Consider the following 22,601-nt stretch of genomic DNA (forward strand, 5'->3'; position numbering starts at 1 on the left):
CAGTTCTCAAGAAAGCCGTACGGTGATCGTCGGCGGTACTCTGGGTAGTGTTGTCGAGCGATCTTGTGGCAGGTAGCGTCAAAAGTACGACTGGCAAGGTCGTATGTGGCGTCTACCAAAGTGTGGCTATATTCATCGTCTAAGAAATCATCAATGGGCTGGTCGTCTGGTCGATTGAACTCATACTCCTGGTGAGGTAAGAGAGGAATGTGAAGATCTGATCGAGGAGGTTCACTCCCAGAAAGAAAATAAAATTCGTCTTCTTCCTGCTGCTGCTCTCTACGGCTACCTATAGCTTCGAGGTCCTGTTCAAGACTCCGGACGAGTTCATCCGAAGAAGTGGGTGGTGAAGATGGTCGGTTGAATCCGACATGTCGAGGATCCGCCAGAGACAATTCAGGCACCATTTGTTCTGGGTCGGGTACAGGAGTCGCGGCATGCAGCATGGCGTGTAGTTCAATGCCAGGGGGGAAAGAGAAATAAAGAAAAAGCGGAACTCAACAGAAGAAGGTGTGTGTATTAGTTGCTTCGAGAGGGAAAGATAAAATAAAAAATAAAATAAAATAAAATACAAAGAAAGCCTCGGGTGATCAAAACGTGGACATGTACACAATCAAAGAGGATAAACAAAAAAAAAGCAAAAAAAAAAAAAAAACCAGAAATGTGTGTTTTTTTGACAAATATTTACGCCATCTTAAATATCAGACTTACGTTTAAAGCATAATATACGATTTGTGTACTAAGTTTCTATGTTCACTGACTATGACAATCCAATGAAAACAATTGATCCAAGTATATTTATGCTGAGAGGATTTTTTTACGCAATAACCAGGTAAAGGCTACATGTGTACAATTATAATAAATTGATTGGCATTTGTAATATTGAATCAAATTAATTTTAAAGAAATATCTTTTTTTTTATTGATTGTATTATCACCCGTCATATATATGTATAAATATATGCACATCTATATATATATATCGAATGATATTGTAATATGTATTTCTGTTATAACCTTTTATGAATTTTTGATCAAATGTATTTTACAAGGATACAAGGTAGTGTATTATATACGCACGGTTGTGTGTATATTTGTATGCGTGTACTTTTTTCTTTAAAAGAAAATGGGCATTTCTGTTAAACGCAAATTATATTTAAAAATGCGCAATTAATTATTATTATTATTATTTAAAAAAAAAGGAATATTGATGCAAAAATGAAGCATATTTAAATATTTTGCACACTACACGGCTCTTTAACACGTATCTCACTTTTGCTGAGGAAGATAGCGTAAAGAGTTGGTCAATATGTAGCGGCCTTATTAGTTCCCACCCATTCTCTCGGTCAATCTCTACTCTTTCTCTTTTCGTTTTCGCTGAACTCCAGCATGGTTTCCTATCTGCCCCCATTGTTTCCTGTTTGACTTTATCTCCATTTCCTCCCTAGTAAAACCAAGAATCATTCAGGTCTATTCTATATCTTATAGAAATATGGCTACTGGGTGTGTTTTTATTGGTTCTCGCCTTCTCTTACTTTAGAAAATATAAAATTGTCGAAAACATCATATAACAAATAAAATCCAAAACAAAAGCCACGACTTCCTCTTTTGTTTCAGAGCAATAGAAAGCACAGCAACCATCTTGGTCACAAAGCTCCCTAAAAACATATATATATATATATATATATATTCTCAAATCAAGTATGCCGCTGCAAAACTCTTCTCTGGTTGTATCTTGAGAGATACGATTAACGGGCATTCGATCCTAGTCAACACTGTCGAGGTCTATGGTTGCATCAATAATCCCAACATTTACAGCGAATCATTTGGTAAAGTGAAGGATGGTGTAGTAGCCACATCGCTCCCTTCTACCACCTTCAAACCATTGTACCCTGGAGTTTTGTCCGCAACATTACAAAAGTTTGATGGCATGAAATTGATTATTGGCATACGTACATCCAATGTGCTTGTGGCATCAAGAATCCGCCTAGACACCAAAGAGGACCTTCTCGTTGGCTCTGTCAATTTGGGATTTCAGTTGATGACTTTCAAGGATTCAATGATAACCAAGGTATTAGTAGATCAAGAATGACTTGATGCAAGCATAGCCATGGCTGCCGACGCTGGAACCGACCGCATATCAGATACAAGAATTATATATCAGCTACGACAACTGAGATCCAGGTTTGACAAACCTAGTGGATACACCCTGTGCCGTGCCTCTGGTTCGCTTACAGACGTGAATGTATGCCAGACATTCATTACTTTTACATTGGCTGATTATGATAAGGGTCGGGATACAGGGGCTAATCTCTTTCGCTTGATTGAGATCCTTGTGTTAAAACATGGCCAAGCAGCGTTGCCTTCCAAGGTCAAGTGCCAAAGATGCTATCCAGAAATCCACGGGCAAAATTCAAATAATCCTTTGATCAATGCTATATCTGTATCCCCTTGATGATGACTCGTTAACCAACATTCTTATGAATAGCAATTTGAATCAGCTATTGCAACTTCTTGCCGAAATTTTTATGTCTGATATTGTGTCAACAAATGCTACTGTTAAAAAACAAATCGCCAAAGTTTTTCAAGTGTGAAATCTTCTACATTTGCTTTATCTTCCTATTCGTATAGGTTTCTTTTTTTGTTTTTATCCAAAATACAATAAAAATACTCAAGACTACTTTCTTACGATTTGAAAATATAATGGTCTACAGTTGGATTCTGTAAAATTACCGTTTGAACTGTTATAAAACAATTACTAGGAAATTCATGGAGCATGAAATTAAAAGACGAAGAAGAAATTGAGGTCCATTCTTTTTCTCTTTTTTTCTGGTCGCATTATAACCTCTTCCTGTTGAGACACTTACTAAAGCATCTTGTATAATGAGAAACAAAACGTTCAAAGTCGCTTAAATATAAACTATTGCATACCTTGCTAATTCGAGCAATGCATTTATTTAAGAAACTTATATCGCTTCAATTTACTCTTGACAGCTGACCAGAATTGTTCAATTGGATTTAATTCTGGAGAATACGGAGAAAGATAAACGTATCAATATTCTCGGGAGTGAACAGAGTTACCTATATCCATTTCATCAAAAGTAGTCTTCAAAAAGCTCAAACAATGCCTTGTCACTCTTACTGTGTTGTAAGCATTCGTCTCACCCCAAGCTTTTTCTCTTTTCGATACGCTTTGGAACCCTTGAGCTAACATTAATCAGACAAGGTTCATTCAATTCGAACACGACCTTATTTTTGGATTGACTGACATATTGTTGAACCAGATTTTTTTTTGAACGACATCAAACTCAAAACCAGCGACTTTTTTTTCTTTCTTTCTGAACTGAATATTTATATATTTATACTAAGATTGTGTACAGCTAAGATGAACACAAGAATTTTGTTCAATTGATATGTTTGGCTACTCTAACTCAGAAACAGTACAGGAGGCAAACACCACCCATCTTGGTCTTAAGCCCGTTTCTTCTTATTCTTCTTATTCTGATTTCGAGTCAAGCAATATACATATATAATTAAATACATAAATAAAGTGGGGCTATCAAAGTATTCACTATAGGCTACATGTGTATAATATAAGTCCTAAAATAAAGAATCAGACTTTGAAAAATAATAGTAATAATTCAAGATGCTTTATTATACCTTATACAGTTCTCTATAATAGAGAGAAAAATATCTTTATACTTTCATATGTAAAATCTAATCTAGGGAATACTTGCTGAAATTAACGTAAAGACTTGGATATAGTCGATTGTGGGCTTCGAGCGATTAGCGAATTAGACAAATTTGAAATGCAGAATCGAGAACAATGATATATTTGATAAAGTACGCAATTTTCACATTCAAAATATGCTCAAATATTCTTGTAATGTAATTTTTGCCCACAATATTACATGGCTTTTATTAGATATTCTTTAGACGAGCTACATCTTCCCAGAAATAAAATTTAGAAAGAATGATTTTGTGTGTATTTAGAAATCAATACAAAACTAAACTGGGACTGATTGAATGCTTATGATCAACTTGTAAGAATAAGAGCTATAATATATATGTACATGTTACTTAAAAGGTCTATGTATTGCAAACGATCGCATTAAACTCTAAATTTTTTTTTGCTTTCATAAAATTATTTTGAAGAACTTGCCGTAAAAGGCTACAGAACTACACAATAAAATAAAATAAAATAAAATAAAAAAGAAATGAATAAGTAAAAAGTAAATATTCCCTTATATGAGCTTAAAGAGCTTAATTTATCAGACTTCTTTTTTTTTTGCACCAAGTGGTTTTATTTTATTTTATTTTATATGATGTATGTATGTATGTAATATTCGTGTCAAATCAAAAAGGTAAATATCCAAGTATGGAAACTAGCCAGTATTTTTAAATTCAATATGTTTTCACCATTTTTTGTAAAGCATGTGCAATCAACCCAAGGCTTTGTTTTTTGTGTATATACAATATCATTATATCTTCAACATTTAATCCATATTTTAGTCAAGTTTTTGGTTCCAAGCTGTGTAAAGTTTTGCATATATATATATATATATATATATTTCTTCTCCTATGAAATATAAATATAAAAGAAGTATACATATAAATGACAAATAACAAACACCGTGTTCTTTTTATACTCTTTTACATTAGTAAGCTTAAAGAATTGAGCTTTTGTGTAGCTATATGATGAAATCCAAAAGTCTAACGCCTGCAGTATGTATCACCAGGGTTAAAATATCTCCCGGACTTATATATTTTCACACTAAAAAAAACCTGGGGAAATCTTCGATGATTTGTCTTTCTTTTTGATTTACAGTTGTCCTTCTTAAAAAGAAAAATGCAGGCTATCGTACTCACAGCAACCCCTTCCAAAGAAGAATACAAATATGGCATGGAAATAAAAGAATTACCTTTGGGGTCTCCCAAAGAAAACGAAGTTACAGTGAAACTTCAAGCAGCTGCCCTGAATCACAGGCAATATATATATATACAATATATACAAAATTAGATAATGATCCAAGAAATTAATTTAAATTTTACGTTTTTTTTTTTGAATGAGTTTAGAGATGTGTGGATCCTCAAAGGAATGTACCCAGGAATCAAGCCTGATTCAGTAGTTGGTGCCGATGGTGTTGGAGTGATTACTACCAATGGTATTGAAGAACGAGTACTGCTAAATTCTGGCCGAGGATGGGATTCTGACGAAAGAGGCCCAGAAGGAAAATTCGGTATCATTGGCCTTTTACCATACATCGGTAAAGCATCCAACTAATCGCCCGAGTTTAGAGAACATAAAGAGATCGAGAGAGCGAGAGAAATTATAGTTTGGTATTATGTGTTTTACCAACCTATAACCCTCGGAATCATAATATCTATAATAATAGTTTTACTTAGTAATGTAAAACTCATACTTTCTTTTTTATATAGGAACTTTGGCAGAAGCAGCTGTAGTGAATAAGAATGACTTGGTTAAGTGCCCTGCTCATCTTACTACAGCAGAAGCAGCCTCTGTTCCATTAGCTGGTTTGACTGCCTATAGGTAAAATGAAAATCATATATATTTTTATATATATATTTGTATATGTGTATGTCTTGCTGACATTCAATCAACAAAGGGCTGTATTCACAAAGGGACAAGTAAGAGCTGGAGATCATGTACTAGTCACCGGTATTGGCGGAGGTGTTGCTTTGTTTGCCCTCCAGTTTGCAGTAGCTGCAGGTGCTACTGTCTATGTCACATCTTCCAGCCAGGACAAGATTAACCGTGCTATCAAATTAGGTGCTAAAGGAGGCATCAATTACAAAGACGGTATGTAAAATTAAATCAATGTATAGTACAAGATCTAATTACTTACTTACTTATGTGTGTGTGTGTATGTGTCTTGTATTAAAATCGTTTATTATTATTATTACTATGCTTTGTTACAGAGAAATGCATAGACAAGTTAAAAGAATTACTGGGATCCAACCTACTCTCGGCTGTCATTGACGGCGCAGGTGGTAGCATGTATGGCCAATACCCAAAAGTTATGCGTACAGGCGGAATTATTTCCAACTATGGTCAAACCGTCAGTGGCAAAGGCGTAAGCTTCTCCATGATGCACGTCCTCAAGAACATTGACATTCGTGGCTCCACACTCGGATCTCGCAAGGAGTTTAGAGAGATGGTTGATTTCATAGATAAACACAAGATCAAGCCAGTCGTTTCGTTTGTTTGGCATGGTCTTTCAATGGCTTCCATGGACAGTGCAATTGAAGTTATGCGGTAAGTTGGATGATAATTCATCCTTTTATATATATGTATTATTTTTATTTTTATTTTTAATTTTATTGTTCATCTTTGCTAATAACTTGAACCAATTGGACTAAAACACGCATACGCTTACACACATAGACGCGGTGACCAGTTTGGTAAACTGGTTATTGAGTTTGACTCCCAGAACCGTATCCAGAAGTTGTAATTTTTGAGTAGACCTAAAAATAAAAAATAAAAATATAGCAATAAATAAAGAAAATATCCTACACCCTTTGCCAATTGAACAAAGACAACAGTTAATCTTTTAGGACGTTAAAGAAGTAATATTTGCTCCTATAATTGGTACGATGAGAAATACATTAAAAGAAAAGAAAAAGAAAAAAAGAAAGAAATGACGTGTGAACTGTCTTGTAGCTTATCAAAGAGACCCCAAAAATAGATCGGGGTCCTTTTTCCGTCTCTTCACTTCTTTAATGATCTCGGTATTGACATTTGCGTGCATCTACTTACTGGGCGGTCTAACATCTGTACCTATAATACTCTATGGAGCCTATTACTATTCCTCCAGCAGAAAACAAGGCAAACTTGCCTATATGACGCTAGACGAACATTACCATGAGAAACGGGGTTGGATTATGCTGTCAAACGAATACCAAGACAATCCCGAAACAATTCCCTCTACCGGCCTAATGGCTGGAATCCAATCATATATCAATAGTAACAGCAGCAGCAGTAGCCACAATAGTAACAAAAAGGCGCGAGAACCTTTGTATGCTGTCATCAAACACAACACCATGTTTGTGTTTAATTCAGAACAAGAAGAGGAATGTAGGTTAATCATTCCAGTTCATGATTACAACATCAGCATCTACCCTCCTCGAACCACCGATGCAGGCATCTTTGGCCGGACTTCTTCTATCCTACTCGAACCCAAAAAACCTTCAAATACAAAAAAGGGGTCGGAAGAATATAACCTACAACATTCATTGTATCTAAAGTGCACCCGAGCAACCGACAAAGAAGATTGGTACCTTGGCCTGAAAGCTGCTTCAACATTAATGGATGATGTAGACAGTGTGAATCAGACATCTGCGGAAATGGTAAACAGTACCATGTTCTCTTTGTCGGCTGCAGACCGATGGATGTCGAGTGTGATGCGGCCTGAGGAAGATGGTCATACAGATTGGCTGAATGGAATTCTCGGGCGGTTGTTCTTGGGTGTTTACCGTACGGACAAGGCGCGTGCTTACTTTGAGGCAAAGCTTGTCGAGAAGATCAAGAAGATGCGACGACCAGGATTTGTAGAGCAAATAAAGGTCAGGAGAGTGGATCCTGGACAGAGTGTGCCTCGTCTTGTCAAACCTCGTCTGGTGTCTATAACTCCTCAGGGTATGTTGGTGGCAGATGTTGATATTGAATATGATGGCGGACTGTCAGTTGAGATTGAGACAGACGTCAGTTGGTCGTATTCCTCTCGTCGAAAGCCAATTCGTCTTCAGCTGGTATTGGCAGTTAAGCTCAAGACGTTTAGCGGAAAATGCATGTTCAAGATCAAGCCCCCACCGTCGAATCGATGTTGGATTGGGTTTTACGAGACACCTGATATGACATGGGAATTCACTTCTATTGTGTCTGAGAAGCAGATCAAATTACAGATGGTCATGAATGCTATGGAAGCAAAGATTCGGGAAATAATTACCGATTCAATGGTTCTGCCCAATATGGAGGACTTTAAATATATGGAGACAGATGGTCAAGGAGGTATATTTGGTACTCGTATCGCAAGAGATCCTGAGGTAGATAACCAAGATCGTCTTGAGGCATACGCACTATACCAGCTTGAAAAGGAAAAGGAAAAGAACAAGAATGAGAAGGCCAAGAACGATAAGAGCAAGAATGACAAAATCAAGGTTAAAGGAAAGCAAAAGGAATCCAAATCTACAACTACGGTTGGAGAACAGGACCCATCGTCTGTTCAAGAAAGACCGTGTGTTTTGACAACTACAGCTACAACAACTACGGTAAAGATTGGGCCGGACAGCCTAACTACAGATTCAGGATTAGAGCCACCACTGCGACGGGTGGAATCAGATACACTGCCTGCTCCGAATATGTTAACTTTTGAAAAGACAACACATTCCGCACCTAATTTATTGTTGGAGAATGAGCCTTTGATTACAGACAATGAAAGTAGCGTGTCGGATTCAGTAGAAGAGACTGAGACAATGAGCGACCGGCAAGATTCCGAGTCTGTGTACAGTACATCATCCAAGCAAGCAAAGTCCATTATATCGGCCAAGAACTCGTTGTTGTCCAAGATTAGCCGCCGGATATCTGATGCCAGAGATAACCCGCCTTCAGATCTTCCCAAATCATCGTTTTCGACTAAGAAAACCATGTCACAACTGGCCACTAGTTTCTTGCACAAGGCCAAGCCAGATCCTGAAACTACAGCGATATTTACTGAACGTATAGCTGGTTTCAGACGACGCTCTGGAAGTCTTGGGACTCATTCTCCGTCATTGACACTTTCTCGGGAAGACAATCAATCGACCTCGATCAAAATCATAAGCACTCCTCCACCAAAACCATCTCGGACACCCCAACTTTCTCGATCCCTCTCCACTACCCAGTCAAAGCCACCTCTCCCACCACGCCACGCAGTTCCATCAAGCACCGATCTATCGTCAGTTCAGCAACCAGAGGAACAGCCACAGGAACAACCAGAGGAAAAACCATCGCAACCACCCCTTCCCCCGCGTTTATCTGTTCCACCACCCATTCCAGCCCGTTCTATAGCTCACGATTCTTAGCTTAAAAAAAAGAGATACTAATAATAATAATACTGACGACGACGACGATGATGATGATGATGAAAGAAAGCTAGGACTATATATATCTATCTATATATAAATCATTCAGTACTCCTTGAGTTGAACGTTGAAAGGGTAGATTTTCTTTTATAAAAAGGGGAAAAATAAATAAATAGATGCTTGTATTTTATAATCAAAACAAGTTAGGATTAGATCCTAAAGTGGTCCAGACTCTATTTATTTTATTTTATTTTTTGTTTCATTTTGTTTCTTTCTTTCTTTCTTCCTTTCTTCCTTTCTTTTATTATTTTAATATTAAATATTTATATTTTCCCCGCTCTCCTACTTGGCTTTATTTCATTTTATTTTTAAGCTATATATTTACAACCCAAATATATTATACGCATTTATACCTCTTCTCTTCCTCATCTCTTTTGTCTTTCTTCTCCTTTTCATATATATTCTTTTTTATAATGTACTTTGATCTACCTACCGCTCACGAAAGAAATTCTGAATCGCCTGACAGTAACAATAAAAACAAGAAGCCGATTGTTGCTGACGAACGTCTCATTGAAATCATAAACAACATCCAAGATCATTGGGGGTCACCTCCAATCATGACTCCTGAGACATTAGCATATGTTCTTAACAATCAATGGGTCAAAGACCATCAGCTTATGCCACTCGATAGTCCTCGTTTAACTGTGTTAAATACTCGTGCAAATCATCCTCAAGAAAACGAGAAAGAGGTAATTTCCGATGACGTCCACAATTCACACACACACACACACATATATATATATACTGACTTTGTTCCTAAAGAGGGATGGACTGGCAAGTGAACCAACTGCCTCAAGTGTCCTAAATCTTGTCACCGAACTATGCAGGTAAATGAACTGAAGAATTTACTACAAGGGAACCGATCATGTTGCTATACCCAAACCCATAACATGGGATCTTAGAACGATGCGTCATATCAATTCATCGGACGGTTCGGCTATGAACGATATATTGATGGTAAAAAAAATTAGACTTCCAAATATGTAATGGAAATTTTGAGTTAGACATTTGGGGAAACAAGATCGACGTAGCTAATATTTCTAGATTCCGAAATAGAAAGATCCTCATATTCAAAGTATGGTGCAACATCAAAAGCTAGATAATGAGCTCAGTCCACAGCAGGTCCTCAGTCATGTCACTCAACTACTTAGCAAACACAACGATCTTGCCGAAGAATCAAAATCTACTGTATGATCTACCGCCATTACCAACCAAGACTAGTTCCAAAGGTGCCACCACATACATACAGAAGTGCCAAAAAATATAGCCTGGAACACCAACAGTCAATGATATAACCCAGTTTAATTCTTTTCGTATATATATATATTTAGCTCATCTCTGCTTAATTACACAGCCTCCACTTTGTATATTTTCCATTTATTTATAAACTCTAGTATATTATTTCCCATTCTCGTGAATTTAAGAAAGAGACCTTTGAATTGTATTTGAATTGTATTTGAATTGTTGTACGTTGGAGTGTGGGTAACATGATTAAGATAGGAGGATTAGTAGACATTGAGGAGGGGAATGACATGGTGGGATTATATATATAGATATAGATAGATATAAAGAAAGAAAGAAAGAAGAATTCTGCGGTTTATGCAAAGATATCGTCAAAGTTAGCATCCTTGAGCTTGTCTTTTCCAAGCTCAAGCTCCAACTGTCGGAACATCTCTTCATCATCGTCATGATCCCGCAGGGGTTTTACAAGCTTGGTCGACACAGTCTTGCGCAAAGTAGGGAACTCCGAACCGCGCACAGGGGTAATCGCCTTTGTCGACATCGTCTTGCGAAGGACTGGAATCACTAAAGGCCCAGCAGGGAGCACACGCTTTGGTTGGGAAGCATGTGCAGCCTCGGCAGCTTCCGCAGCAGCCCTCTCTTCGGCTGTCAAAACACGCTCAGCAGCAGGAACCAACAAGGTCTCCAGGCAATCTTCTTCTACAGCTCTAAGCACATCATCATACTGGCCTCTGTACTCTCCTCCGACAAATAACTGAGGCACCTCCTTGGCCCGGCCTACAGTAGATCCATTGTTGTTCGCAAGCTTCATGTGCTTCAAAGCAGCTTCACTAGAGGCTACATCGATCATCTCAAACTCCAGACTCTTTCCACCAAGAAGTTGCTGAATGCTTTCTTGATTCTTCTTAATAACCGGGTTTCCACTCACGCTCGAATAGTACACCTGGATCTTCTTGTTATCTAAAGGAAGTAGAATAGGACCACTAGTTCCGCTCACAATGAACTTTGGCTTTGTAGTAGGACCAGTCGTCTTGCGGAGAGGAGGGAGTGTACTGGGCTTGGGCCATGACACAGCCTCAGTAGGCAAGAACCGCGAGGTCCATCCATTGGCGTTGGTATTCTTGAAGGATCTAAGCTTGGATACGTGGTTGACTTCGAGATTCTCGAGTTCTGACTGATGGGTTTCTTCGAGACTCTTGATCTCTGCAGTGTGGTTATGCTCTGCCTGCTCAAATTCATTCAGGATACGCTCAATCTCGTCGTTAAGTTGAGCAGCCGGGTCAGCCGAGACTGCATTCTCTGCCTCAGCCAGACGCTTTTGCAAATCACTCATGTCCTTCTTGTGACGTAACTTGATGGCGATAATGCTGGTGTTTTTACTAGTCTTGAGTTTACGGATCTCATCCATATGCTCTTCATCTAGCTTCTCAAATTCCTCTTTCTGTACAGCCATAAGACGCTCTTTCTCTTCGATAGCCATCTCATGTAACCGCAGACTTTCCTCATGAGCCTGTTTCTGTGCCTAAAACATTTTATATATATATATGCATTGAATAAATAAACTCAGCCTCATTAACACTCACATTCATATTCCCCTCTCTTTCTCTCTCTCTCTCTTTATCATTAGATAAGCGTTGTATTGAAATAATTTTTCTTTTACCTCTAATTTGCGCTGAAGCTCTTCTATTTCTTGAAGGTTGCTAGGTTCGGCATCAGTCGTTTGGTTTCTAATAGTCTCCAACTCTTTCTCCTTAGATTCCAGCAAACGCAGTGCTTCTTCGTTCTTTAGTCTCAGTTGTTCGAGTTCAAGAGATACTTGTTCGTTTGGAAGTTGTGCCTCTGAAAGAGTCTTGCGCTCTTCCTCCCAAGCCTTTCGCTCTTGCTCAAGAGCAGCTTGTTTGGCAGCCAGTTCTCGTTCCATTTCTGCCAACAGGGCCTCTGATTCATCAGGCTGACTGACAACTAGCGTAGGAACATCTTCCCGTTCGCGGGCCTCTTCTTGTTCTAGCAGTACACGAAGCTTCTCAATCTCGAGCTCTCGTTCTTTTAATTGGTCTTCTTTTTCTTGAAGAAGTTGAGCCGATTCGTCTTTCTGGGCCTGAAGGGCTGCGAGGTCAGAAAAGGTGCTAGACTGTGAGACTGGCGGGGTGGGCTCGGCTGACTCGGTCGATTCGGTTGGATGAGACATTGCTAATTGCTGTTTCAAGGCTTCCAGCTCCGCCTTTTGTTGAGCAATCATCTGCAGATGTGCATCATTCTTGTTCTTGGTGTTAGTTTTACTTGTTTTCTTTTATTATTGTTTTGCGTAATAAAGAGCTGTACATATCTATCTATAAAACAAACAAGCAAATGAATATTATATATTACCTTGACCTTGAGTTCATCAAACTCTTCTCTCATAATCGCTACTGGAGAACGTTTGATAGAAGAAGCAGTACTGGAGGTGCGTGCATGAGTTGGTTTGTTTTGAGCTAGGCCTAGAGTTGATTTTGGAGATTGGATAAGTGAGGTACGACCTGATGCAACTGGTTTTTTCTGAGGTGATGTGGGTCTGCTAGATGGTCGACTGGATGGTCGACTGGATGATTCTTTAGAGACTGTGAGAGAGTTTCGGGAAGGTGGACGTTTGGTTGGTTTGGCGTCAAGTAATGGCTTTGTGGCCGGCTTGGTTTCATCTGTCGAGTCGGTCGATGGGCGAGGAGCAAGAGAGGATGGGCGACTGGTCTTTGTCGGGATATGGCTAGCAGGTGCCTTTGTGCTAGGTGGTTTGAGCTTGGAAGCACGTTTGGTGACGGACTTGTCATTGATCCCTCTGGACGTACTACCCGCCTCGCCACTCACAAATGTGGCTTTCTTTTCTTTCTTTCGAGGCCCAAGACAGACCATAGTTCAAGGAAGTAAAAGATTTAAGTAGAGAAAAAAAATATAACAGAAACAGAAAGAAGCGAAACAAATACCAACTAAAAAAAAATAAATAAATTTAAAGACGTTTTATATTTTCCCTTGTGCTTCCTCACTTGCCCAGTCCGAGCACTAGGGCGCTCTACATTTTGAGATGTGTCCGGCTGATAGTATTTCCTTTTAGGGATAACCCCACCAGGTGGCAACAATCGAATGACGATCATCATTGATGGTATTGAAGGCCCACACACACACACACACACATGGCAACCACCTCATACATACATATAGACATACATATAAACACATAAACATTAGTACTTCTTTGTACCTCATTCTTATATTCCAATGAACCAAAATAAATAAATAAATTGGTCTGTAACATATACCATATGTATAATTTATTTTCTTTATGTATTGCGATTGTGCTCTAAATCATTTTCTTGCTTTTGGTTTTGGTTTCATCTTTTCTTCAATTTTTTTTTTGGTTATTAATTAAAATATTTTCATTTTCTTATTCATTGAACCTTTTGGTACTTTACACAAGAAGTAGGATAAGTAATAAGAAATCAAACATGTGTTCCCGTACATTGATCGTTTCCGACAACAATAAAAAGGGGTCCACAAAATCTTAATTTCACAAAAGCATCTTTGTAGGAAATTGACAAGGGTACTTCAATACCAAAAATAAAATATAAAATATAAAATATAAAATATAATATAGATATGATATAATGAGGATATTAGAGAGGTTACATATTCTGATTTGTCAAACTTTGAATCACAGTAATCGATCTGCCCAAAAAGTACCAAAACCGCAGCTAATTTGACTTTCTGTTTATATTTCTTATATACATTTTTACATTAGTTGTTTAATCATTTTGTATGGTGCTCTGTAAAGCATATGTTAAATATCTATTTATCCATAGCAACAGATAAAATGTATTTTATTTTATTTTATTTTATTTTATTTTATTTTATTTTATTAATTTATTAATTAATTAATTAATTACTAAGAAATATAAATATATATAAAAAGATGAATACTTTAAAAAGGCCTTCTTCGTTATGACTATTTTATAAGTGAATGCCAAGCCACCCACACGGGGGGAAAAGAGTCAACTTTTTTAATGTGGCCCTGTCCAGGCTTTTTTTTTGGTTCATAACACCGCTCCACCCAGCATGCCTACCGTCAACGTCGATAAGCAAGCCCTCTTCAAGGCTCTCGAGAGAGACTATAGTGAGTAACATGAGCATCTGTTTTTTTTTTGAACAAAACTAACCTATAATGATACCACAGCCTCAGAGGAGTTCAATGAGCTTTGCTTCCGCTTTGGAATTGAGCTTGAAGAAGATGTAACTACCTTATTTTGTCACCTTGGCTTAATTACTCACTCAATTCTCTACAGACCTCCGAGAAGGAGATGGCTGAACGTGGTGGTAAAAACGCCAGCGGATTGTCTGACAGACCTTTGTTGAAGATCGACATTCCTGCCAACAGGTACACACACTCACACATACAAATACATTATGTGTTTAAAAAAATGACTGTAAATACGAGAAATGTATATATAAAGCACAAAAAGAGAGAAAACATTATATTTGCCGTTGATAAAGGATATGACTCAAACCGAAAGTTATGTATTAGATACGATCTTTTGTGCCAGGAAGGTTTGGCGCGTGCTTTGCGCATTTTCGAGGGTAAGCAAAAGGGCCCTGAGTACAAGCTCGTCAAGCCCGCCAATGGCAAACTCGAACGTTTGATTGTTAAGCCCGAGGTAAGATCAATAGATGTATAAGAAGGAAAAGGAAAGAAAAGAAGGATCCAAAAGAGAGGAATACAATGCACAAAGGGTATTGATCAACCTTTTGCATACCTTGGAACTATAGACTGCCCAGATCCGCCCTTACGTCGTAGCTGCCATTCTTCGTGATGTTGCTTTCACCCAGGAGAACTATAACAGTTTCATTGATCTCCAAGACAAGCTCCACAACAATATCTGTCGGTAAGCAATGAGGAAAAGAAAACAAAGGAAAAGACAAATGTCATTGAAGTTAAATGTTCTGACAATATGACCACAGTAAGCGATCCTTGGCTTCCATGGGTACCCACGATCTTGATACCATTAAGGGTCCTTTCACCTACGAGGCCCTTCCTCATAAGGACATCAAGTTTATTCCTTTGAACAAGAATGTTGTTATGGACGGTGACCAGTTGATGGAACACTACACCGTAAGTTTGTCATCTATGCACATTGTGTACATAAATACTAAAGTTATATATAAATATATATAGAATGATAAGCATCTTGGCAAGTTCCTTGATATCATTCGTGAATCCCCTGTCTACCCCGTTGTTTTCGATGCCAACCGCGTCGTTTGCTCTCTTCCCCCAATCATCAACTCTGAGCACTCCAAGATCAAGTTGAGCACCAAGAACGTCTTTATTGAAATCACTGCAACTGATGAGCACAAGGCCAACATCGTCTTGAGCACTCTTGTTGCCATGTTCTCCGAGTACTGTGCCAAGCCCTTTACGTAAGTAATAAAGAGACAGAAAGAAAAGAAGAGAAGAGAAAAGAGAAAGAAAATAGATCTGGAAAGAGAAATTGATGTATATTGTCGTTCCAGTGTAGAGCCCGTTGAGATTGTTTACCCCGACAACACTGTCAAGGTCACTCCTCTTATTGATCGTCGCCTTGCAACTGCCAAGATTGATTACATCAACTCCTGCACTGACCTTTCGCTTTCGTCTGATGAAATCTGTGCTCTTTTGGGCAAGATGTCTCTTGAGGCTTCTCTTAACCCCAAGGACAAGAACGAGTTGTTGGTCCAGGTTCCCCCTACCCGCTGGGATATTCTCCACGCTTGTGACATTATGGAAGATGTTGCGATCTCCTACGGTTATGACAACCTCACCAAACGCATGCCCAGTGTCAACACCGTTGCTTCTGCCCTTCCTGTCAACAAGCTTAGCGACCACGCTCGCAGAGAGTTAGCTCTTTCTGGCTTCACTGAAGTTGCTCCCCTCATTTTGGTACACATCTCAATCCACATAATGATTTTTTTCTATAAAAGGAATCTCACCTTAAGAATGGCCTTTTTATTATTATTATTTGCTTGATTAATTAGTGCTCTCACGATGAGAACTTCAAGTTCCTTAACCGTGTCGACGACAACACCGAGGCAATCAAACTTGCAAACCCCAAGACCATCGAGTACCAGGTCGTCCGTACCTCTCTCTTGCCTGGTATCCTCAAGACTCTCAACTCTAACAAGAAGCTTCCTCTTCCCATCAAGCTCTTTGAGGTTTCTGATGTCGGTTTCAAGGATGAGACCAAGGAACGCAGAGCTAGAAACGAGAGACGCGTTTGTGCAACCTACACTTCCAAGGCCTCTGGTTTTGAGGTTATCCACGGTCTTTTGAACCGTTTGATGGAGATGTTCATGACCTCTCTTATCAGCAAGTCCAGCACCAAGTTGGGCTATTGGATCGAGGAGTCTGAGAGTAAGTAGATTCTTAACTGTAAATAATACATAAGAAAAAAAAAGGAAACTTTGGTATTGAATTCTAATAATTCTTTTTTTTTTCTGTTTAAAAAAAAATTTCTAGACCCTACCTACTTCCCCGGTCGTTCTGCTGATATTCATCTCAGATACGTGGACTCTGAAACAAACGAGCGCAAGGAAATTGTGGTCGGTAGCTTCGGTGTTCTCCACCCCACTGTCTTGTCCAACTTTGATTTGACTCACCCTACCACTGCTTTGGAGTTCAACTTGGAACCCTTTGTGTAAAATATATAAAAAAGAAAAAAACTAAACCTATAACAAAAAAAAAGAAGAGAGAAGGAATTAATGAATTAATGAATTAATTACAAAATCCAAATACAAAAACAAAGAAAATATTCGTATAATAATTTTTTATAAATTCTTAAGCGGTCTGCCAACCTCTTTGCATCCAAAATGAACGGATCGAACCCTGGACTAGCTGACAAGGGTTATTGCATGCTGAGTTTGTGGTACAGCGGGTGCAAACGTGTCGTGTTTTCGTTCTTTCATGACGTACAAAGTCTGAAGAAAAAAACCAAGTGCGTATGTGTATGTTATGTTGTGTGTGTGCTTATATGTACACTTGCCCACTTATGGCCCAGGTCATGTCAATTTATCAATCGGAAGAACTCGCTTTGAGAAATATAGAGAATAAGGGGGATAGCAAGCTTAATTGAAATCCCTTTACTTACAACCACAATCACATAAAATTTCAATTCATCATGCCCTTTGTTTGTTAAGCAGCCCCACAAATATTGTAAATACAACAAGTAACACGTATAGACTGCTTTTCTGGGAGTCCACCTTTTTCTTAAAAATAAAAATAAAGAATAAAATACAAGGCAAGGCAAGACTTTCACTGTCAGTGTTGGGAACGTGGGGATTATGGGTCGGAGAGGAAGTTAAACTGGTCATGCGCTTTCATGTGGGTGCGACCGTTATTTCCAAAAGGCGGGGTCTCTGAGCCCCGGACCAAGGATAGGTTTAGTAAATTTTGGTCTGGTATAAATATATGCATCTAAACGCGTCTCCAAACACACCTTTGTCGTGATTTTCTTCATCTAAATTTCACCTTTCTATACAATGTCTGCCATCAAGGTTCACGCTCGCCAGATCTTCGATTCCCGTGGTAACCCCACCATCGAGGTTGAATTGACAACCGCCAAGGGTGTCTTCCGTGCTGCTGTACCTTCTGGTGCCTCTACTGGTATCCACGAGGCCCTCGAGCTCCGTGATAACATCAAGGCTGACTATGTTGGCAAGGGTATGCATAACAGGAATAAACCGATAAACAAAGAAAACGAGCGATAATATTGGTGATATATTTGCTCACTCTTTTATTAGGTGTCCTCACTGCCGTTGAGAATGTCAACAAGCTTATTGCCCCTGCTCTCATCGAGTCCAAGATTAATGTCGTTGACCAGAAGGCCGTTGACAACTTCTTGTTGGAGTTGGATGGTACTGAGAACAAGAGCAAGTTGGGTGCCAATGCTATCTTGGGTGTATCTCTTGCTGCTGCCAAGGCTGGTGCCGCCGAGAAGAACGTTCCTCTCTACGTTCACTTTGCCGATCTTGCTGGTACCAAGAAGCCTTTTGTCCTCCCCGTCCCCTCTTTCAACGTTATCAACGGTGGTTCCCACGCCGGTAACAAGTTGGCCATGCAGGAGTTCATGATCATGCCCACTGGCGCCAAGTCCTTCTCTGAAGCCATGAAGATTGGTTCCGAGGTCTACCATGTCCTCAAGGGTGTTATCAAGGCCAAGTACGGCCAGGATGCCACCAACGTTGGTGATGAAGGTGGATTTGCCCCCAACATTCAGGATAACCAAGAGGGTCTTGAGCTCCTTGTCGTTGCTATCGAGAAGGCTGGCTACACCGGTAAGGTCAAGATCGCCATGGACTGTGCCGCCTCCGAGTTCTACAAGGATGGAAAGTACGATCTTGACTTCAAGAACCCTAACTCTGACCCTGCCGACTATATCACTGGCCAGCAGTTGTCTGAGCTCTACAAGTCCTTCGCCGAGAAGTACCCCAGTAAGTAATTGAAAAATAAAATAGAGGATAACAAGAAAGAAAGAAAGAAAAGGCAAAAGAGTGGAATAACTAAGTCGAGTGCTTTCTTGCTCCTAGTTGTATCTATTGAGGATGCTTTCGACCAGGATGACTGGGAGAACTGGAGCCACTTGTTGTCCAACTCTGACTTCCAGTTGGTCGGTGATGATTTGACCGTCACCAACCCTGCCCGTATCAAGACTGCTATCGAGAAGAAGGCTTGCAACGCTCTTTTGTTGAAGGTCAACCAAATAGGTACCATCACCGAGTCTATCCAGGCTTCTCTCGATGCTCAGGCCGCTGGCTGGGGTGTCATGGTTTCCCACAGATCTGGTGAGACTGAAGACACCACCATTGCTGATCTTGTTGTCGGTCTCCGCACTGGCCAGATTAAGACTGGCGCCCCTTGCCGTTCCGAGCGCTTGGCCAAGTACAACCAGCTTTTGCGTATTGAGGAGGAATTGGGTGATGCTGCCATCTACGCTGGTGAAGACTTCCGCAAGGCTCACGATCTGTAAATAATCTTAAATAATCTTTCTATTTCTCCCTCTCCCTCTCGCGTATGCATACACACACAAACACAAACACAAACACAAACATATATTTCTCTATATCTTTTTCTCTAGCTACTTAGCACAGGTTCTTCTTTTAAAGAAAACAATACCTTGAGAGATATTCATAAATTACAAGAATATTCTTGGTTCTTGTTATTTGTTACAAAAACAATAAAGTCAATATCATTTTATTTTGCCAGTCTATCAAACCCCCCCCCCCCCCCCCCATTTGATTATTAGGTCTGTTTGGTTAATGAATCCAAATTACACTTTTCAAAGATCTTTGACAAATTAGAATTGAGCTGAAAACAAAACCCTCGTTATTTTCTTGTTTCTTTATTTAATTTCATATCTCAATTAACACAAATTATGAAAGTCATTGGTATCATATGTCACAATATAATTATACTACGCATATGCATAAACCTACTATATATATATATTTTGGTGTGTAGGATGGTACTCGAGATTTCAAGGTATCTAATAAAATATTCTTCAAAAAATGCCCTCAATTATTTGGGATAATAAAGTTTATCAGTATATATATATCTGCTCTATCCTAAGAAAATATAAATTCTTCTACAATGCTTTACGGAGATGTGGACAGATACACATACAATAGTTAAAACTGAATTTTATTTATTGCGCTTTATTCATTCTTCCCGTCAATAATCGCCAGATATGATATGATTGAGCATTAAGGTTTCAGGGTTCTTGTGTCCTGGTATCCAGTGCAAAATATAAGTTCCAGTGAACAAGCGTGTCAATCATATGGGTACAAGAAACTGGTTTTGGAAGATGTGTAGCAATTCTGTTCATGTAGCGGTGACTCAATCCCACAAAAATCCTGGTTTTAATTTGTTGAGCATTGGCGGGACCCGTTGCAGACTATTCTGTCTTGAACGCCGCTTTGGCTTTTTTTTCTTCTTTTTTTTTCTTTTTCTTTTAATTGAATAGAGCAATTTATTCTTTAGTATAAAATATATAAACGCATATACACACATTAGCGTGTTTTCTGCTCTATATCAATATGCCACCAAAGACTCGCCGAGAAAGAAAGGCAGAAGTTGCAGTGTCGACAACTGGAGGATCAACCCGTGCCACACAATCTGGTCCCGTATCTTCCAGTACAGTACCTGCGCAACAAGCGCCTCCCGTCACTTTAGATTATAAAAAGCTGAATCCCAAGACGACACATTATGAGTGAGGATTACAAACACAACATGACCTTGTAAAAAAAAAGGCTGTATTGACATGATCGCATAGATTCGGTGGACCAATTGGCGCATTCCTTATGATTACTATTTTGCCATGTGTTGTTATTCTGTTTGCATTCGGTTGTGACAACATTGGCTATACACCATTTCATCGTCTCTGGGCTATAGCGAGTGATCTTATTGCTGGAAGATTTGAATGGGAGTTCTTATGGTCATTAGTTACCAGCTGGAAGGCCGTGGCTTTATTATGGTACGCCGGTTTTGTTGCTCAACTTGCTACGTTTTCTATTGCCATGCCAGGCGACACTGTTGAAGGAACCCGTCTTCGAGATGGTACCCGTTTGTCTTACAAAGTCAATGGTAATTTTATTCACGATATTCCTACCAATATTCTTGGTATATTAATGAGTCAATGCATCGATTTATTATTATTACTGCTACTATTATGTAGCTTTGTCAGCAGTTCAGACCATGACAACCATGACACTGATGTCTGTGCGCGGACAGGGACTCAAACTACCTCTTTGGGTCCACGCTAATTTTGCTCACATTGCTGTGGCTTCGGTGATATTTTCATTCATTGTATCTATTGGTGTTTACGTATACAGCTTCTTTGGAAAGCGTCTCCTGTCTCTAGGTGGAAATACCGGAAACCATATATACGATGTAAATAATACATTTAGCATTATACTCGTCAGAAAGTTAACCTGGTCTTACTCTTTTATTATTATATTCAATTTTAGTTTATGATTGGCCGTGAGCTTAATCCACGCATTGGAAACTTCGATCTCAAGTTCTTTACCGAATTGAGACCAGGATTAGTTGGCTGGGTAGTTTTGAATATTTGTATGGCACTTAAGCAATATGTTGACCTTGGCCGCGTCACAAACAGCATGATTCTTGTCGTTTTATTCCAAGCCTGGTACGTCTTTGACGCTCTATGGAATGAGGTAAGCGTACATATACACGCCCAATGCCTACTGTTATCTTATCCTTTATTTGCTATATTTTTAGACCTCTGTATTGACTACTATGGATATTACAAGTGGTAATATAATCTCAACTGGTATACTAAAACTTTACATTAACATATATACCTATAGACGGTTTTGGGTTCATGCTGGCCTTTGGAAACTTTTGCTGGGTTCCAATGATGTACTGCTTGCAAGCTCGTTATCTCGCAGACTTTCCTCATGATCTCAACATCTGGCATGTATGCGCTGTTATTATCCTACAGTGCGTTGGTTACCGTATTTTCCGCGGGGCAAACTCCCAAAAGAATACCTTTAGAAACAACCCTGAAAACCCTAGTGTGAAAGGTAAATTTTTACGAAACTCTGATGGAACAGAAACAAGGAACGTCAAACTTACATGTTCTTTTCTAGATCTTACTTATATTCAAACCAAGTCAGGAACCCGCCTAATTACTTCTGGGTGGTGGGGAATGTCTAGACATATCAATTACTTTGGTGATTGGTTGATGGCTTTGTCTTGGTGTCTCGCCTGTGGATTTGACTCTATAATCCCTTACTTTTACAGCATATACTTCCTAATCCTTTTAGTTCATCGTCAACGACGTGATGATTCAAAGTGTAAAGAAAAATACGGAGAAGACTGGGACAAGTATTGCGAGATAGTAAAATATAGAATTGTTCCCGGAGTTTACTAGTTGCTGAATTGACCTCATCATTTTGTATTTATTCATTATTATTAATTTTTTTTTTAAAAAAAAGGCATTTTTATTTACAGTGTTAAAAATAAATCAACACCAAAAGATTTTTGGCATTTGAATGACAATCTCTTTTAAATAGAAAGAAAAGTATGTGGTTTCAAGTGAAAAGAATTAATTGATTTTTATTTTAGTTTTTTTTTTTTAAAAAAAAGGAACTTGCAATATGTAATTCAAAGGTGGTGTTTTTGGTGTCAGAAAAGGACATCTCGTAGTG

The 22,601-nt window shown here is 38.9% G+C and overlaps 7 protein-coding genes across 7 annotated transcripts; all 7 read left to right on the forward strand.

Annotated features, from left to right (window-relative positions):
* Positions 1-749: 749 nt before the first annotated feature.
* PHYBLDRAFT_66159 (hypothetical protein) lies at positions 750-2,454 on the forward strand (the record flags this gene model as incomplete). Its single annotated transcript, XM_018441594.1, has 4 exons — positions 750-832; positions 1,052-1,064; positions 1,702-2,070; positions 2,164-2,454. 4 exons carry the CDS (start codon positions 750-752, stop codon positions 2,452-2,454), a joined length of 756 nt encoding a protein of 251 aa, XP_018287660.1.
* Positions 2,455-5,022: 2,568 nt separating this feature from the next.
* On the forward strand, positions 5,023-6,472 carry PHYBLDRAFT_116257 (hypothetical protein; the record flags this gene model as incomplete). Its single annotated transcript, XM_018428510.1, has 5 exons — positions 5,023-5,266; positions 5,439-5,550; positions 5,627-5,820; positions 5,940-6,276; positions 6,406-6,472. 5 exons carry the CDS (start codon positions 5,023-5,025, stop codon positions 6,470-6,472), a joined length of 954 nt encoding a protein of 317 aa, XP_018287661.1.
* Positions 6,473-6,740: 268 nt separating this feature from the next.
* Positions 6,741-9,275, forward strand: PHYBLDRAFT_182803 (hypothetical protein; the record flags this gene model as incomplete). The annotated part of the gene is made up of 1 exon (XM_018438680.1): positions 6,741-9,275. One exon carries the CDS (start codon positions 6,741-6,743, stop codon positions 9,078-9,080), a length of 2,340 nt encoding a protein of 779 aa, XP_018287662.1. The 3' UTR covers positions 9,081-9,275.
* A 111-nt stretch (positions 9,276-9,386) lies between these two features.
* Positions 9,387-10,556, forward strand: PHYBLDRAFT_78310 (hypothetical protein). Its single transcript, XM_018443355.1, has 4 exons — positions 9,387-9,829; positions 9,903-9,967; positions 10,043-10,097; positions 10,197-10,556. Exons 1-4 carry the CDS (start codon positions 9,554-9,556, stop codon positions 10,332-10,334), a joined length of 534 nt encoding a protein of 177 aa, XP_018287663.1. The 5' UTR covers positions 9,387-9,553; the 3' UTR covers positions 10,335-10,556.
* Positions 10,557-14,447: 3,891 nt separating this feature from the next.
* On the forward strand, positions 14,448-17,214 carry PHYBLDRAFT_135718 (DNA-binding transcription regulator). Its single transcript, XM_018429744.1, has 10 exons — positions 14,448-14,523; positions 14,584-14,639; positions 14,693-14,784; positions 14,932-15,061; positions 15,174-15,289; positions 15,366-15,516; positions 15,580-15,821; positions 15,915-16,320; positions 16,416-16,791; positions 16,897-17,214. Exons 1-10 carry the CDS (start codon positions 14,466-14,468, stop codon positions 17,076-17,078), a joined length of 1,809 nt encoding a protein of 602 aa, XP_018287664.1. The 5' UTR covers positions 14,448-14,465; the 3' UTR covers positions 17,079-17,214.
* Positions 17,215-17,893: 679 nt separating this feature from the next.
* PHYBLDRAFT_31546 (hypothetical protein) lies at positions 17,894-19,424 on the forward strand. Its single transcript, XM_018439978.1, has 3 exons — positions 17,894-18,096; positions 18,177-18,866; positions 18,963-19,424. Exons 1-3 carry the CDS (start codon positions 17,916-17,918, stop codon positions 19,400-19,402), a joined length of 1,311 nt encoding a protein of 436 aa, XP_018287665.1. The 5' UTR covers positions 17,894-17,915; the 3' UTR covers positions 19,403-19,424.
* Positions 19,425-20,395: 971 nt separating this feature from the next.
* Positions 20,396-22,459, forward strand: PHYBLDRAFT_178057 (hypothetical protein). The gene is made up of 7 exons (XM_018437947.1): positions 20,396-20,641; positions 20,705-21,015; positions 21,107-21,321; positions 21,399-21,605; positions 21,670-21,703; positions 21,759-21,974; positions 22,041-22,459. The coding sequence occupies exons 1-7, from the start codon at positions 20,469-20,471 to the stop codon at positions 22,322-22,324; spliced, it is 1,440 nt and encodes a 479-aa protein (XP_018287666.1). The 5' UTR covers positions 20,396-20,468; the 3' UTR covers positions 22,325-22,459.
* The last annotated feature ends 142 nt before the right edge of the window (positions 22,460-22,601 follow it).

Source organism: Phycomyces blakesleeanus (genome assembly GCF_001638985.1).
Source record: "Phycomyces blakesleeanus NRRL 1555(-) unplaced genomic scaffold PHYBLscaffold_21, whole genome shotgun sequence".
NCBI classification, from domain to species: domain Eukaryota; kingdom Fungi; phylum Mucoromycota; class Mucoromycetes; order Mucorales; family Phycomycetaceae; genus Phycomyces; species Phycomyces blakesleeanus.